The sequence below is a fragment of the Zalophus californianus genome, chromosome X, assembly GCF_009762305.2.
Source record: "Zalophus californianus isolate mZalCal1 chromosome X, mZalCal1.pri.v2, whole genome shotgun sequence".
Classification (NCBI taxonomy): Eukaryota; Metazoa; Chordata; class Mammalia; order Carnivora; family Otariidae; genus Zalophus; species Zalophus californianus.
This window is the reverse complement of record NC_045612.1, coordinates 122,534,159-122,552,449: the sequence shown is the minus strand read 5'-3', so window position 1 is coordinate 122,552,449 and position 18,291 is coordinate 122,534,159. Positions and strand designations below refer to the sequence as shown.

Below are 18,291 nucleotides of genomic sequence, written 5' to 3'. Positions count from 1 at the left end.
TCCTTCATTCCATCCCTCCAGCTTTCCCTCTCTCCCTTCATCCATCTGAGCACAGTGCACTCCTGCTATAGGGCCAGGGTCTGTGCTAGGTACTAGGGAGGCAAGACCCATGCGATCCTTGACTTTGTGGTGTACACAGACTAATGGGGGCGCCTGAAGACACTCGCCCTTCAATGAGGATTCAGAAAGAGCAGAGCGTTGGGAGCAAGGTTGCCTGGGCTTGCGGTGAGGTAGCCTCTCCAGGGAAAGGGCGCTGCCGATGCTCGGAGTGAGAAGATGAGTTAAGGTCATTTCAGGTTTAGAGCATTGGGCTGGTTTTGGTGAGGATAACAAAGACCAGAGGCCTGTGTCCCTGCAGTCTCAGCCTCTGTGATTGGGTTGTCGGGCCATAATGTCTGAAGGCCCCTTGGTCTTCCTGTCTTCCTTGGTTTCTGGTCCTGAGAATAACTCGTGTCCCCTCTGAGACCACGAAGCGGACTTCAGGCACACAAGGTTTGCTTCAGCAAAAGGAACTCGCTGTCGGGTCCTGGTAGGCAGTGTTCCGGGGCTCTGAGGGCCCCCCGGCAGTTCTGCGCGTGTGATTAAGCAGGCCCGATTTACTTTAACTGTGCTCTTCGCCCGCAGGACTGAACTGTGAGATGGGCTCAGGCTCCAGGTGCTCGTGGCCCGGTCTTGGAGATGTGCATCCACAGGTTTGACAGAACAAGTGTATTTCAGAAAAAGAGCCAGTTACTTGTTCTAAGTGTTGCTTCCTGTTTTGAAGACAGCCGGCTGCTGTGCTTTTGTGTAAGTGGCCAGTCCTGCCCAGCTCTCCTGGCCAGTGCCCCACGTGGGGAACGTGTGTCCGCCCAGAGACGAGCCCAGGGCACCGCCGCTGCTGTCCCTGTTGTTGGCAGGGCCGAAGGGACGATTCCGCAGGCTTCCTGGTGGTGGTTTTAAAGCTGGGAGGAAGCCTTGGAGCGGGCCCGGAGTGTGTCCTCCGAGGGAACTGACTCCAATCCAGTGCGCCCAGCTGTAGGGGCTCGCCCAGGGCTCCCCGGGCCGGCGCGCGCGTCCCCGCGCTTGTACTTGTGGACATGAAGGGTCCTCCGGAGGCGTTAGGGGGCAGAGGTTTCAGCCAGGGTGGCAGGGGCATGCGAGGAAGAGGCACTGGAGCTGGCGAGCTTGGGGTGACGTGCCCTGGCTCGGGTCCAAGTGGAGTCACATTTCAAGTAGTTGTTATAACGCGGCGTATTTGCTCTGTGCTTCCAGGTGGGGAAACTCGAGCTTCTGTTCCGTTCTGACGGAGAGAATTTGGGGTTCACTATGAAGCCATTTCATGGGGCTGCTCAAGTCTTGTTGCTCGCAGTCCTGCTCTGAGCACTTTTTTTTTTTTTTTTTTTTTTTTTTACAATTCTTGCAGCTCGAAATTGGGCAAAATGACGGATTCCCGACTGCAGCCCCTGCTGTTTAGGGGGTAGCCTCTTGTGGTACAGGCCGTCCTGACCCCAGCTCGGGAACTCCTGGGCTGCCTCACTCAGTCACGGGCTCACCGGCCCGCGCCTTGGGCCCCCGGCTAGGGATGCTCTCAGGGCAGCAGCGACCTGTTCCCGCCTCTTTGGAGAGTAGCGGGTGGGGGGGGGGGGCGGCCCTGTCCTTGTAAAAAGCTTCCCATCGCTAACAAATGACCCCTTGGATGGGTGTGCGCGACAGACCTCAAACGCAGCACCTTCCCGATGTGACTTCTGAGGGACCCCGGCAAGGTCACGGGAGCGAACGGCGCGCGGTGGCAGCGTAGTGCCGGTGTCCCTGTTCCTCTCCCTGTAGACCACGGCCCCCCGGCCAAGGTCCTGTCCCTGTCGCTTCTCCCCTGGCCCCACGCTCCTCCGGCTTCATCGTTTTCTGCCTACCCCTCCGGGCCCTCCACCTGCGGTCCACGTTCTCTGCAGCCCAAGGGATCTTTCCACACAGCTGATCTGATGATGGCCTGCGTGCCCCTCCTCCACTCCTCCTGACTTGGCACCGCCTACAGACTGCAGCCCTGCTTTGTCAGGCCTGCCTGCGCCTTCTTGGGGAGGCTTCCGTTTGCCACACCCGCCCTTGCTACATCTGCCGGGGGCCAGGGCAGGTCCCTGGTTCGTCTGGCACCGGCCTCCGTGGCTCTAGCAGCCTCCTGTGCCCTCCCCAGGTAGGTCAGAAGCCGCCTAGGGCTCCTCTCTCCGGCTTTGAACCTACCGCTGGCTGGTGAATCTGGCCCTTCCCCCAGGAGCTGCACTCTCTACCTCTCTACCTGCACTCTACCTGCCTCTTCCCCCTGGGTGGGGAGCCTTGGGAACCGGGATCCTGAAACTGGACTGCCCGGACTGGCAACATTTTGCATACATCTGAGGGCAGCGTTCTGGGTGTCTATGTAGGCACATTTTTCTAGGGAGGAGACCAATGGCTTGCTTATCTCAGATTCCCAAGGAGCTCCAAGACCTGAAAGACCCACCGTCTCTGAGAACTTAAGTATTCTCTGCAGCCTCACCTGGCCTGTGTTTCTTCATAGGAGCTTGATGGATGACTGAATGTCTTAGATGTTCAGGCATTTTTCCCTTTGCTTTTGTTCGTGGATTCAGTTGGTAATATATGCAAAGATGCATTTAGAAAAAGAATGGAATTCTCATGCCAAAAAGAAAACAGATTGCAGAAAAGTTGGCTGTTTTGGGTGGGGGGAGAGGTAATTAGTGCAAAAAAGGATGCACGATAAAATCCTTTGGCTCTTAAAAGCCTGGCGCAGGACCTTTGCAGCTGGGAACAATGCGAAGGGGTGAGCTTGATGTGGGCGCGATTTGCAAAGCTGAAATTGAGATCACAGAGCCCAGAGGACTGTGACGTCACCACTGTGTGCCGCTTGTCTGAACTGAGGGCCAGGACCCTCCCTGGTCGCCTCCCCCTGTGATGCTATTTCCAAAGAATGTTATTGTTGGGCCTCCCAGCTCTCCTCGGCCTGTGAGGTTTTCCTCTCCCATTTCAGTTGAATTTACTTCCGTCAATTGTTACTATTTCTTTCTTTTTTTTTCCCCCCAAATCCTTCCTTAAAACCTCCCCTTTTGATTTTTAAATATCCCTTCCTGTCAGTTGTATTTGGTACGAAGGTAAGCATCAAGCTTCTGTAACAGTATATTTTGTTTTTTAAAGGAGTAAGTTTCCTCCTCTAGCCTTTTTGTCCATATTAAAAAGAAGGTGGTCATTCACCTCCATAGCTCCCATCGGAGTCGTCGTCACTAGAAGTTTGTCAGGAGAGTAAGGGAGATAAAAATTATTTCGAAGTGGACTGTGGTGCATACATGCTTACAGACACACCTTGGGTTGGGTTCCAGAACACTGCAGTAAAGCGATTATCACTAATAAAGTGAGCCAAATGAACTTCCTGGTTTCTCAGTGCATGTAAAAGTTATATTTATACTCTACTGTAGTCTTTTAAGTGTGCAGTAGTATGATGTCTAAAAAACAGTGTACATACCTGAATTATAATATACTTTATTGCTGAAAAATGCTAGCTGTCATCTGAGCCTTCAGTGAGTTGTGATCACGGATCACAGATCACGGTAACAAATATAATAATGAAAAAGTTGGAAATATTGCGAGAATTACCAAAATGTGACAGAGGCGTGAAGTGAGCAAATACTGTTAGAGAAAATGTGCCAACAGACTTATTCTGTGCAGGGTTGCCACAAACCTTCAATCTGTAAAACACACAGTATTCGCGAAGCGCAATAAAAGGAGGTATACCTGTATTCTGACGGCATCTTTATTTCTAGCGTTTTCCCCCCAGAAATGGTGGTTGCTGCCTGATCTGCTCTTGGAGCCCTTTCGTTTTTGCTTGGAATCCCTCCGAGCCCAGTGGGCGCGCAGGGAGCCAGCTGGTGACCCTCAAGGGCTTCTTCCCAGGGCCGGGACTGGTCTGGCCACGTCTTAGGTGCACACCCCTGAGTTCAGTTTCCTCCTAGGTGAAATGGGGGTGATGATAATGGACTCATCTCTTAAAATTGTGCTGATTAAAGGAGGTTCTGCCTCTGTGGCCAGAGCGCACTGTGTGGGTTGGCCCTGGGGCTGGTGGGTGTGGCTGCACACTTGCAGTTGTGTCTGCAAGATGCACAAGGAGGTAGGCGGTGCCCTACCCCCTAAGCGCTTAATGTAGCCTTTTGTCCATATTAAAAAGAAGGTGGTCTTTCACCTCCATAGCTGTACTCCCATCAGAGTCTTCATCACTAGAAGTTTGTCAGGAGAGTAAGGGAGATAAAAATTATTTCGAAGTGGACTGTGGTGCATACGTGCTTACAGACACACCTTGGGTTGGGTTCAGGAACACTGCGGTAAAGCGATTATCACTAACCTCGAAGTGTGTCCCGGAGCATTGCCTTTCCAGGCCCTGCCGACTGCTGCAGAAAGGCAGGACACTGTTCTGTAGCACACGCACAACCAAAAGAAAAGTCTTATAACATGTGCCATGCCACCCCCACGAGGTGTCATGTGCTTTCCTATTTTCTTTTTAAACTAAAACACTGATTGGGACCTACTCAGTGGATTTCACCGCTCACTAATGGGTCATGACTGTAGCATGAGTGCCCGATCCGGAGTAATGTGACGAACGCGTGCAGAGGATCGGAAATGATTAGCTTAGACAATGTGTCAGCATGTGTCCAGCCATTTGGAGGACGTTCTGGGACATTGATGAGCCATAACTTGGAATTTGTGGATCAGAAGTGCCAGATGCGTGTGACAACTTAAGGTGAGATGACAATAAAGTGTTTCCAGAGTGTTTCATAGGACTCAGAATCCCGAAGTTGTTTCTTCCCCACTGTAAATGACCTTTAGTGAGGTGTAATTTATATACCACAAACGTCACCCGTTTCAGTGTTGTGCGATGCATTTTAGTAAATGTATACAGCTGTATGAGCATCACTGAGTTGGTTTTCGAATATTCCCATCTCCCATTGTTCCCCACCCCCAGCATGTGCCCCTTTCCTGTTGCAGTCCCTCAAAGTCACGGATCTGCTTTCTGTCTGTGTGTGTATTTTGGAATGCCTGCTTTTCTGGTTCCTCTTTGGAAAAGACAGATTCCAGAAGTCAGACTCTCCTGGAAGTCGTCATTTGTCCACCCTCCCTGCTGAGACCTGCCGGGGCTGGGTTTCTCCCCTGTGACCAGCCGCCTGGTCTAGAGCCCAGGGGAGGACCAGCTCGGGTCCGTCTGCAGGAGTTGGGCACCGAGGGCTGGTCTGTGTGGGCATGGGGTGGGCGCGTGGGCTTTCGAGGCAGCCGGGGAATATTGGAGGACCCAGAGCTGACTTTGGGTCTACTTGTGAGGGCCCCTCAGTCTGCACTGGCTCCCCTCAGTTAGTGCCATGGGTCCAGGATGCCATTTCTAACTCGACAAGCCCGCAATTCCTATTGCGCTAGTAAACAGATCCTGAGCACCTGTTACTCCCATCCCCAAGAGGAAGAGATGCATCCGCTGTGCTGCAGCCCACTCCCTTGGATCCAGTCTCTCTGGCCTCAGATCTGCGCACCTGCCCCTGAGCGTATTCTGTCGAGGCAGAGACATCTAAAAATAGCTCTAGAGCTACCATAGACATACATGTGGTGGCAGACTGCCTTCACCATTGATCAGGTCAAGTCTGTGACTCCCGCTGTGTGTGTGCAGTTGTGGCACCTGTGGGACACCCCCTGGAGCTCCGTGGGGCAGGTCAGAGTGGGAGGAGATGCCGTTCTTGTCCGGAAGGAACAGACACACTTGGGAAGAGAGGCTGTGTGAACAAATAACCACGGTCTGCTTATGGTTTTAATAGATGTCCCAGGAGGAGAGAGAAAGTGCTGAGGCTGGCCACAGAAAGGGCAGCTTACTTCCCGCTGGGATGGGGCTGGGTCTGGACAGGAGGCATCTGGGCCACGTGTTGGGAGACGCACTGGGATTTAAATAGGATGGGGATGGGAGGGAAGCATGGCAAAGGGAAGGAACAATCCAAGTTGGGGAAGAGCATTTCCCGAGGGTTCTGAGAATGCAGGGGGACAGCGAGGGGCCGGAGGGAAGCAAAGAGTTCCCTGCATGAGGTTTTGTGGTCTTAGAAACCTTGGAAATCTCTCAAGATCCCCACTAGGGGCTTATGGAAGGTGGCTTTTCAGGCTCGATACTTCTTAAGGGCTCTCAGTCTCAGTGGGTGGGTTTTGCTGTGATCTTTCATAGAACCAGACGATGACAGAGTGAGGCGAGACCCTAGAGCTGTGCTGTCCAGCCCCGTAGCCACAGCCACGTGGGCGATTGCACACGTCCGTCATCGCGAGCCCAAAATGAGGTGGGCTCTGAGTGCAAAACGTAGACTTTGTAGGAAAAAAAAGTGAAATATCTGTTTATAATCTTTATAACCATTGCATGTTAAGTTGATGTGACGTGTTAGATTCCATGTTAAGTTGATGTCCCTATTCCAGCAAGCCGTAAAGCTCACGGGGAGCCAGGTAGGTCAGAAGAGTTGAAGGGAAGTCATTATAATTTCTTGAGGATTGGTTTGGAACTGAAATGGAAACATTGGTATCCCCTCTGAATAGCATATTAAAAACAAGCACGAGTTGGAAATATAAAGATGATCTTGTTCCAGGAGACTGGAACGGGCAGTATACAGGTGCCCTAGGGTCATCCTGGTCTCCCTTTTGGTAAGGAAAATACGCGAAGGATCTGTGGTTAACCTTTTCTCTCCGCCTTCACCTTCTGCTGCCCTCCCCCGCTTTTCTGCACTTTGGTGTAGTTGCTGTCAGAGATTCCAGCGCCCTGAGCCTGGCCGGGAGGGAGGGCACAATCTTGGAGGCACTGGATCGCTACGCACAGCCCTCCCCAGTGGCAGGCTGTGGTTGGCCGGATGGTGGCCTCCCAAGATGTCCACGTCCTCATCCCCGGAAACCAGGACTGTGTTACCTGACGTGGCAAAAAGAGACTTTGCAGGTGTGAACAGGTTAGGGATCTTGCGGCGGGGGGGGGGGGGGGGAATTATCCCAGCTATCTGGGTGGGCCCAGTGTAATCACAGGGGTCTCTGTAAGTGGGAGAGGGAAAACCAGAGAGATGGCATCCTGAGAAAGACTCGACTGGCCGTGGCGAACTTCGAAGATGGAGGAAGCTGGAAAAGCCAAGAGAATACATTTCCTCCCTAGAGCCTCCAGAGGGGTTGCAGCCTGCCTGACACTTTGGTTTTAGTTCTGTGAAACCCAGCGGCACTTGTGATCTCCAGGACTGGAAGATAATACACTTGTGTTGTTTAAAGCCACCAAGTTTGTTGTGATTTGTTACAGCAGCAAAAGGACACAAATAGAGTCTGAAGCAGGTCTCCTGGAGAACTGAGGGGGAGGCGGGCAGGGGAGTGGACGGAGCTGGCTCCGCGCTGTGACGCCCACGCCCGGCTAGCACGACCCTGGCAGGTTTGCTCGCTCATCCCCATTTTGAAGATTGGGAAACGGAGGCCCAGGGAGAAACAGAATGACTCATCCAGGGTTTCGCGGCAATAAATGGCTCTCTTGGAGCCGGCACTGACTGAGATGGTCCAGAGCCGCAAGCCCTGCAGGACGTGACAGGCAAGTGGACGCAAGAAGAAGCCAGCATCGGTGCCATCCGTCATTCTCTCCCTTCTCGTGGACCAGCTCTGGTAAGATTGGCCCGCAGAACATGTTCATTACCTCTGCTGAGGCCAAGGAGAGCCGTTCATTAAGGGGAGACTCTGCAGTGGGAATCTCTCTGAGGGGGCTTGAGAGCGCCTCTCCTGGCTGGGGTTGCTCGGATCAGGGGACGGGGTGAGGGGGCTGGTGAGAGCTGGCCACCGCGAGCGCACGCTTTGAAGCATGGGGACAGTGGGTACCCCGCTTCTCAGTTCATCGCTTACCATGTTTCCCTGCTCCCCCGCATTCTGAGAATGCTGTTAACTTACCCTCTACTCCCTACCAACGTGTTCCTTGAGAGTAAAGCACGATTGTGCCGTAGAGTTTATTCTGAGCGCCCAAGCAAGTGCATTGAAGATATCCCCAGAGGGTAATGAAAAAGCCATCTCTTACTTCACCGGTAGGAGTGCATGCTGAGGGTAATGCACTTCGGCCGTTTATATCAAGTGCTTACTGTCAGCTCATATTCATCCTTCACAATAAAGAGCAGAGAATTGGAACGTACCTAACGAGATGACCCAAGGTCCCTGGTAAATGAATTAGGGTTTACTGCAAATGATGGAAGATGCCAACGTGATGGAAAGTGGCGCTGACAAGGAGGTGAAGGGCACGGGGAAATCGGCAAATGAAAAAATCAGCATATGAAATTGTATGTAGCATGACTTCTGCTGTGGAAAAATGAGCTGTAGGACAAAGAAGAAGGGAAAACAAATGAAAGCATGAATCCAGGGCTTCTGAGTTTTAGGTGATTTCATTTCCTGTTCCTTATACTTTCCTGTGAGGATTCTGCATTGAATCTGAGATACGGAGAAAAGAGCTTCATATTCTTCAACCTTGAAAATTTACTTCTTGAACCCTTTCGAGGAAAATAATTATAAATACAGATTATGAGCTTTAAAATAAGCAGAGATGTTTCTTTCATCACAGTTTTAAAGATTGGGGTATGAGTCACATATAACATGGAACTCACCATTTATTTATTTATTTATTTATTTTTTAAAAGATTTTATTTATTTATTTGACAGAGAGACAGCTAGAGAGGGAACACAAGCAGGGGGAGTGGGAGAGGGAGAGGGAGAAGCAGGCTTCCCGCCGGGCAGGGAGCCCGATGCGGGGCTCGATCCCAGGACCCCGGGATCATGACCTGAGCTGAAGGCAGACGCTTAACGACTAAGCCACCCAGGCGCCCCAGTGGAACTCACCATTTAAAGCATACAGTTTATCAGTTTTCTGTATATTCACATTGGGCAACCACCACCACTGTCTCACTTCAGAACATGTTTATCACTCCCGACAGAAGCCCTGTACCTATTACTAGTCACCCCCATCACCTCTCCCCCAGCCCCTGGCAACCACTGATCCACTTTCTGTCTCAGTGGATTTGCCTAATCTGGGCATTTCTCATAGATGGATCCACACAACACAAAGGCCTTCTGTGCCTGGCTTCTTTCATCCGGTGCAACGACTTCAGGGTCTATCCACGTTGTAGCATGTGTCAGTAGTCCGTTCTTTTTTTAATGGTTGTATAATATGCCATGGTATGGGTAGATAGTGTTTTATTTTCCACTCATCGGTTGATGGCCCTTCGTTGTTTCCACCTTTTGGCTATTGGGAGTAATGCCAGTATGGACATTCTATTTGTGTGGATATTTGTTTTCATTTCTCTTGGGTATACACCTAGTTGTAGAATTATTGGGTCATACGGAAACTCGGTGTTTAACTGTGTGTGCGTGTGTTTTTTTTAAGATTTTATTTATTTATTTGAAAGAGAGAGAGACAGAGCATGAGCAGGAGGCAGAGGGAGAGGGAGAAGCAGACTCCCCGCCGAGCAGGGAGCCCGATGAGCGGCTCCATGCCAGGACCCTGGGCTCATGACCTGAGCCGAAGGCAGACGCTTCACCGACTGAGCCCCCCAGGCTCCCCAGTGTTTAACTGTTTTGAGAAATTGCTGCACTGTTTTCCAAAGCAGAGATTATGAATATTTTATATTAGCAGAAATTAGGAAATAATGTAGGTGTCAATAGTAGGAGAGTGCTTAGCAAACTGTTGGTAAAAATGCAAGCTCTTTATTCCTAGATCACGTCCTAGGGGTCAAAGGCAGTTGAGATGTGATAATTGTTCTCCAGGAGCTTAATCTATTCAACTGTTCCAGGTGATGTTTACAGAGAATTTATAACAAGGGAGGCAGAATATTTAGGCTGTAATGTTAGGCCATCTCCAGGAATTTTGGGAGAGACTCAAGGTATGAATTAATAAGTATACATGTTACAAAGTTAAGTGGAAAAGGCAGGATAAAACATTGTATATACTGTGCGATCATGCCTATGTCAGAAAAAACAAACAAACAAAAGAACACAGAAGAAAGTTGGAGGAAAACACACCAAAATAGGAATAATGGTTGTATTTGAGTGGTGGTATGAATGGACATTTTTCTCCTATGTGGGTGTAGTTCCTAAACCCTTTGTAATGGAAACAAAAATGCCCGAGTCTGCGAGTCTGCGTGTGGTGACTGTGGGGAAGGAGTTAGTTGGAAAAATCTAACATTAAGTTTCTGGAGAGATGAGAACTTAGGAACTTGGGCCGGCACACCCGTGAGTGGAGACAGAACCTTGGGCTTGCCTTGGGGAGGACTCGGAACACTGGCCCAGGGCTTTGCCCTGCCTGGCCCTTGGTGCTGGGCTCTTGCAGAAGAACCACATGCTCTTGAGGAAGAGCCATTGGACATCAGGGTCTCCACCCAGTTGGAAGGATGACCACTAGGAGCATGAGGGGGTCACAAGATTGTCCGGGAGGAAGTCCCCCCACCGTGCCGAGGGTCCTGGTTGTCTCTGGCCATGGATGAGATCGCGCCCAGGTGGCTTCCGGCCTCAGCCTGACATGCAGGACTCATGCTTTTTAGCCAACGATGGCCAGAAAGCACTCCTTGCTGAAAAACTAATACCAAAAGAACTCCACTGTTCCAGACTCCCAGACCTTGCCCTTCTGACAATGAAAAGGGAACCAAGTTACTCAGCTCTCCTCATTGTAGCAGTGTGATCAAATACATTTGAAAACTGAACAACTCATCTGAAGCACTTTACTCATCACTGAAGTAATGTTACTCACCAACACCTTTCTTGGGAAAAAAACATCATTTTGGTATTGGTCCAGTTTCAGATGTTCATGGAGGCATGTGCTGTGCAACAGAAAACCATGAAGTCTTTGTCCCGTAAACATTTTGGAATGATAATTAGGACAATAAATTTAGACATTCTCAATGCTGTTATTGAAAGTCATGCCAAAATGTGTCTATATGCGATGAAGTTGCAGCTGTCTGGAAATCTGGAGGGTGTGTCATCCTCATAGATAGATGAATCAGAAGAGCAGTGTAGATGTTTATTTTAATGTTCTTAAATAGGACGAAGAAACTTTCTCTGCATTTCACTGCCTCCTAGTAGAGGACAGCCTGGGTCATCACCACACATGTCCACTACAGTATCTGATAAAATGGGAAAGGGATGTGAGGGCTTAGTATTTATTGGTTACCTATTGCTGCATCACAAATTAAACTCTGAAAGCTAGTGCCTTCAAATGACAGCGAGCGCATGATTTCTGTCGCACAGGAATTCAGAAGTTTATCTGGGTGGGCCTTGCTTGGGTCTCATGAGGTGTTGTGGTCAAGATCCTGCCTGTGGCTGCAGTCATCTGAAGGCTTGACTGGGGCTGGTGGATCCACTCTCGAGGTGGTTTATTCAGGTGGCTGGCAAGTTGGTGCTGGCTGTTGGCAGGAGACCTCCGTTCTTCTCCGTTTGGGTCTCTTCACTGGGCTGCTTGAGTGGGCTCACAACATGGCTGCTGGTTTCCCCCAGAGCCGGCAATCTGAGAGAACATGGTGGAAGCACAGTGTCTTTTATGACTCCCACCTCGGAGGTCACACACTCATTTCCACGGTATCCTGTTGGTCGCACAGCTCCACCCTATGCAGCGGGGGAGGGGAGCACATGAGGCCATGAACAGCAGGAGGCAGGAAGCATTGGGAGCCATTTTAGAAGCTGGCCGTCATGGGTGTCCTGCCGCAGGTGTGCGTGTTTCACAGTGCGATGGGTGAAGCCAGGGAGTAGGTTTATGTGCTTCTCCTTGCTGTTCGATGGTTCGATGGCCCCTTTGCTGCGTTCTGCCTGCCCAAGGGACCCCTGTCTTTGCCTTCTAGCTTACCACTTCTGTCTTTTGGGAGTTGGAAACTTCCATTACTGAGCCTGTTGAGACTACTTACTGTCAGGTGAGTAGATGGGCTCAAAGTGTGGGCCCTGTGGATCGATGAGACCAACAGTGAGGACTCGGTAACTTCTCTGTGGGTGCAGAGAGACCTTGCTTCTGACGTGAGCTGGACTGTGAGAGGCGTGCCTCCTCATCGGCTAGCTTTGTAGTACTGATTCTGTGGATGACTGTACAAACTCCATGCTTTGTTTGGAAAGAAAGTGGAATCCGAGACATACAGATTCTGTATCAAGCCACAGTAAAATTCACCGAGACAGTAGATGTGTCATTTTGTTTATTTTTAGAACAAGTATGGAAGTGTTATTATAATTACCTGCATTGTTTATTGGATCGAAAAATGAAAATAGGAACTTAAGATAGTTTTAGGACAGTTCTTTTTTTTTTTTTTAACATTTTTATTTATTTTTTTGACAGAGAGACAGCTAGAGAGGGAACACAAGCAGGGGGAGTGGGAGAGGGGGAAGGAAGCAGGCTCCCCGCGATGCGGGGCTCGATCCCAGGATCCTGGGATCATGACCTGAGCCGAAGGCAGACGCTTAACGACTGAGCCACCCAGGCGCCTCTAGTTTTATAGCAGTTCTGAATTAATGAAGTGAATTGGGCTCCGTAGTGCTGTAAGGTCAGGTTTCCCACCTCTATTTGTTGATGAAATGAGATCATAGATGTGAACTTGCTTAGAATGTACCAGTGCTTGGGCATTTTTCTCTAATCTTATATGTGACTCTAGAATGGCAGAGATGTGCTCAGGACTCCATTTATCTTAAAGTAGCATTGTTTTTGTTGTGGTTTGGTCCCCTTCGGGACTGGAATCATGCACAATACCCTGCTGTCACTTGCTTGACTAGGAACGCGCCACCATCACGCCATTCCGGGCCTGCAGGGGAATCGTGCTGTGGACGTTGGTGTTGCGGGATGGTGGGACAGACGGCATGCCCAAGGCGCATCCTGTGATGTTGTGCACTTTTGAGTGCCTTGTATTTGGCAGGCTGTCTGTGGCGGATTTTACCTTCTATATTTTTCTGTTTTGATATTGACTCTAACATCTTAAAACTACGTGTAAAATGAAGACGAATTACAATCTATGCCACTCTGATGGTGTTTATCGGTTTCCTAAATGCTACTGGGAGACACAGAGCCTGGTTGTCTAACCAGTTTGGGGAAATAACATGTTCAGAATTCATACTGGTCTTGTGAGGTTTGGCTTCTGGTTGCGGTATCTCACTTTCCTGGGGCCAGGGACTTGAACAGAAGATGTGGGAGGATTGAGTTGGTGAAATTTAGGTTATCGGATTCCCATGCATACCAGTCAGTGTGCATTTATAGAGACAGTCGAGGAGGTAGCTGCCCAGACTCAGACAATTACAAGGCGTGGCCTATTTTATACAACAGCTGTCTTGTCAATCAATGTGATCATGGTATGTGGGGGAGGGGGCGGTTCTCCCTTTATCTGGGAGAAACCCTTTATCGATCTATGTCAAGCCAAGGTTTCCTTAGCTACATTTACTTCAAAGAGAGAGGTCCGTAGACAATGTGCTTTTGTTGTTTTTCTCCAGAAAACAAAAAGGACCCTTTGCAGTTTCCGACTCTTACTGTCTAAGGACCGCAGGCAGTGTGGAGTAGGTATCTCCTTGAATCGGTGCCAGCTTTGCTGGGCTTTTTGCATTTGGTCAGGGGGTAATGTTTAACTCCTTAACTGATGACCTCTGGTAGATGAAACTTAACCAATACGTTTTAGATAGATTTAAGCTGTCATGTACGGAAACATTTGGTGGGGGGGGGGGCATTTGTAAGGGAATGAGAACAAAACACGGGTGTTCTGTTGCCATCACCTCATTAAGCATAGGAGGAAGATGCTGGTTTGACCTGTTTTGTAACTGTCCATATCGATTTTCGCTGCTATTTAAAGTTGCACTTTGAGATAGGAATGCTTTTAACTGCGAGTGTACTGATATTGTTGCTGAATATTATTCACGCAAAGCCAGTGAATTAATTTCCCAACTAAATAGTTGGAGCAGAAGCAGTCAATTAGATGAGATAATACCTAATTTTGTATTAAGACCTAATTCTAGAGTCGATTCAGCAAACTTAACGAAATTGACCTTTCAGATTTGCTTTTCTAATTTTATTTTGCAGGATAACAAAGCCATTGACCTTTGCCGATTGTGTTGGGGATGAACTTCCTTTAGGATGGGAGACTGTATACGATAAACAAATTGGAATTTATTACATGGACCACATAAATAGTAAGTAGACTCCCACATTTGAGTTATTATATGTGAATGAGTTAAGAACTCTCTTTGTAGAGCTGAGGCAGTCGTTACTATCCAATGCAGCATTAAGCTGGATTTTAAAAATGTGACCTGAGGTTGTCGTTTGTGGAGTTCTTCAAAAAGTGAAGCCGTTGTCTGGCTACTCTGCTTGTGTGTTGCCCAGGATTGCACGGGATATGTTTAATGGATGGTTTTAGTGCCTAATAAAAGGAATACATTTCCCAGGCAGTCTGGAAATAGAAATATCTTCCATAATGAGAAGGTGGTTTATTGCAAAGTGGAGCTTACAAGTTCTTGGAACAATAAATGTCCAAGTGATTACCTTAACTTCATTTTGTCTTACACATTCAGTTTCAGCTTCAATATACCAAGCCTTTGTGATCTTTGTGAAGGGAGAAAACTGTGTAAAGACTACAGCTCAAATAATACAGTGGGTCCTTGGAGCACACCAGCTTTCTTGGAAGAATTGGGTAGAGCCCGTGGCTCTCGACCAGGGCTGATCTTGCTTCCCAGGACCACTTGGCAGCGTCTGGAGGCATTTTCCGTTTTTGCGCCCGGGAGAGGAGCTAGTGGGCATCGAGTGGGCAGGGGCCGGGGCTGCTGCGGAACTTCGTGCACTGCGCGGGACCTCCTGCCACGGAACGCGCTGCGCCCCGAGTGGCCGTGGGGCCGACGTTGGCACACCCTGGTTCACAGGCTCCATGCTGGTCTCTGCCCCTCACTCTTGGCTTGTCACCCCTTCCTCTGCCTTCCTCCATCTGGTCCCAGCGGGGGGGCTCCACTTCTCTCTCAGATTCCCACTTTTGCACTCTCTCCCATTTTCATTCTAGCTACCCTCAGTGTTTATGTCATTTAATCATTCTTCACTCCTGGGGACATGAAGCGTGGCTTCCCGTCGGCGGGTTTTCTGTCCTTTAGTGCATTAAGTGTGGGGTAGGCTGGGAGGGCCCGGGGCTTCACGATGCCGAGCCCGTGAGCGATCTGAAGCTCTTTGCTCACTCCGGTCCCATGGCTCCTCACGTCCCCTTAGTGCGGTCGACCCAGGTTGGTGTCTTTGGGGCCGATTCCTGCATTGGCACCTCCTGGCCAGCCTCCCGAGTCAGCATTCGGAAAGCTGAATGGCGAGACTTCCTTTCTCGTCCTGGGGCAGTGGGATTTCTGATAGGCGGTGGTCAGCCTTGCACTTGATTGCAACCCTTACCTGAAGACTGGGCAGTGGGGAGAGGAGCTGCCCTGGCTCATCTGCCCTCCCAGGCAGTTATCTAAGGGGCAGGAGGGCTTCTGGGTAAATCCACCGGCCACCGGACAGAGAGCGGTGCTTAGTGAGGCTCCCGGAGGGCGGCCCTCCCTGTAGCCCCAGCTGACCTGGTGCCTCATGACTGTGGGTGTTCGAGGTGTCTTGCTGTCTGGGCCTCCCTTCCCGGCTGCTGGTGGGCAGCCCCCGCAGGTGAGGGCTGCTGCCCCATGGGCCTGGGCACATGTGCACCGGGGCTTCATCAGCAGTCTTTGGCCTCTCCGAGCCCAGGTGGTATTACTGAATGGCAGAGGCATCTGCCTTACACAACTTTTCTGGAAAGTCTGCCTGCCACTGAGGTCCTGGACCCATTCTGGCTCGCCTCTCTTGTAAACCCAACGCCCTCATCCCTCTGTGCCCCCTTCTTCGCTGTGGGCGTTCTCGCTCACCTGCTCGCTGTCACAGGGGCTGTTTGAGAGCGCCTCTCTGTGCTGGCCACTCTTTGGGCTCTGGGGACGCAGGGAAGTGAGACCCAGTGTCTACCCTCAAGGATCCCACATGACACTCTAGACATGGCCATGAACCCCAAAACTGAGTAGCCACCAAGGACTTTCTTCTAGCCACTGAGTGTAAGTGGGATGACTCAGCACTGCGGGTGATGAAGACATCAGAGAACCCAACTTTTTTTTTTTTTCCCCAGGAACAAGAAAGGTTATTATTGTTGTAATAAAATGTACGTGGAGGCCAAACACCGAGTTCCAGAAAACTTTCTCCTGAGAACCCAAGGCTTCATAGCACAGCTTTAAAACTCTTTAAAGGCACGGAACCTGAGGAGTCAGATATTAAATTGGAACCATGCAGGGGAGTCAGATATTAAATTGGAACCGTGCAGGTCAACCAGAGGGACCTGGGTTGACCGCCTTCAAGGCCCCCAAGAGCGTCTGGTGCACGGGGCAGAGTGCGGGCCATGGCCGCAGGCCACGGCGGTCCTCAGTGCTGTGGACACAGCCGTGACTCTGCCCCGCCCCAGGCCCACGGAATGTGAGCTCCGGGCTAGCTCAGGACCCTGATTTTTGTTGTTGTATTTGGTTTCTCATTTCCTGGTGTGAGCTTTTGAGGCCTGGAGGGGCCTTCCAGTAGGGGCCTGGGGTGGCAGTGTGAAGGGGGGTAGGGGATATTGGCGGAAGGCGGTTTAAAGGGAGAACTTCCTCGAAACATCCTAGCAAGCACTGTGTGTGTGTGTGTGTGTGTGTGTGTGCTAAGGTAAACATGACATGACATTTACTTTTTCAACCATTTTGAGGTGAAATCCACAGAACATAAAATTAACCATTTTCAAGTATAGAGTTTGGGGACATTTGGTGTGTTCTGCATTGTACAGCCACCACCTCTGTCTGGTTCCAGAACATTTCATCACCCCAAAGTCAAACCTGGAACCCATGAGCCATCACTCCCCATTTCCCCTCCAGCCTCCCAGCCCCCGGCCACCATGAAATCTCCTTTCTGTCTCTCTGGATTTGCCTCTTCTGGACATTTCATATAGATGGAATCATACACTGTGTGGCCTTTGTGTCCGACTTCTTTCACTCAGTATGACGTGTGTGAGGTTCATCCGTGTGGTAGCATGAAGTGGCACTTCATTCCTTGTTACGGTGGAATAACCTGCCATTGTATGGATAGACCACGTTTTATTTATCCACTCATCAGATGCTGGAATTAAGGCTGTTTCCACCCTTTGGCTGTTGTTATAGTCTTGGCCAAGCACACTTAATTAAATTTATTTATTTATTAAGATCTAATTGGCTTTATGAAACGATTTGTGAGTCAGGTAGCATCCCAACTAGCAAATAGAGGAGAGCTCCCCAGGTACATTTTAAAAGAGTTATTTTGCTTGCTTGCTTGCTTTCTATTTTTTCAAATTTTTATTTAAATTCTAGTTAGTTAACATATGGTGTATTGCATATTTATTTGGAATTTGGGTTGGGGGAATTTTGCCAGCACTTCTCTGAGCTCTCCCTTACTTTTGCATGTATTTACCAATATGTCATCGTTAAAATAGCCAGCACAGCCCGGGGTCTTGAGGTTTGGAACAGGGACACGGCTTTGCATTTTTTACTTCATGGAGGCAACACTTGTGTTGAAATGTCCCTTAGGAGATCTGTCGCAGTGAAGGAGGGGAGCCTTCTCCGAGTCTGGGTGTCTGGCGCGTTTGCTCAGTCTGCCTCCTCAGTCCCAGGATCAGCTTTCCGGACTGTGGTCCTCTGCCTGCAGAGGCAGCTGCCCCGTCCGTTCCACATTCAGTGAGCTTGCAGTCAACAGTTGCCGATTGCTTCTGGCTTTTGGATGACTGAACAAGCTCCTGAGACTAGAACACCGACTGAGGCCGCGTGCCTGCCTTTGAGGGGCTTGCAGTTTAGTAGGAGGGAAACGGAAACATGGCAGCAGTTAGGCACCCAGCGGCAAGAACTGCAGTCCTCCCTGTGGCACAGAGGCGTATGTGCTTGCAGGGGCCGAGGAGGCTTCCAAAAAGGAGCTGCTTTCACAAAGAGACTTGGAAGGTGGTAGGGTTTCCTGGTGGGCGGAAAAGGACAGAAGCTGCAGCACTTTGGAAAAATTCATCCTGGGGAAAGGACAGAAAGTAGAAATGAAGCTGGTGAGTTAGTCTCGGGACTCCTACATCATGCGGAGGATATTGCTTTAATAAAAGATACTCATGTGCTAAAGAATTGCAAGCAGAGTTAGGAAGGCAGCTTCGGTGAGTGCACTGAGCATGGCCTTTGGTGGGATGAGGCAGGAAGCCTGCACGGTTTTGGAGAGGGGTCATGAGGATCCGAGCGAACTCAGGGGAGAGGGAGTGAAGGGTGTGTCAC

The 18,291-nt window shown here is 49.9% G+C and overlaps 1 protein-coding gene across 3 annotated transcripts in view; it reads left to right on the top strand.

Moving 5' to 3' along the window:
- The window catches only part of WWC3 (WWC family member 3), a 117,863-nt gene that overhangs the window by 24,390 nt on the left and 75,182 nt on the right, over positions 1-18,291 (top strand). For all 3 annotated transcript variants that reach the window (XM_027608037.2, XM_027608038.2, XM_035725538.1), the window contains exon 2: positions 14,051-14,160. In XM_027608037.2, the coding sequence (XP_027463838.1) occupies positions 14,145-14,160 (16 nt within the window). In that variant the 5' untranslated portion in view covers positions 14,051-14,144. The remainder of the gene's footprint in view (positions 1-14,050; positions 14,161-18,291) is intronic.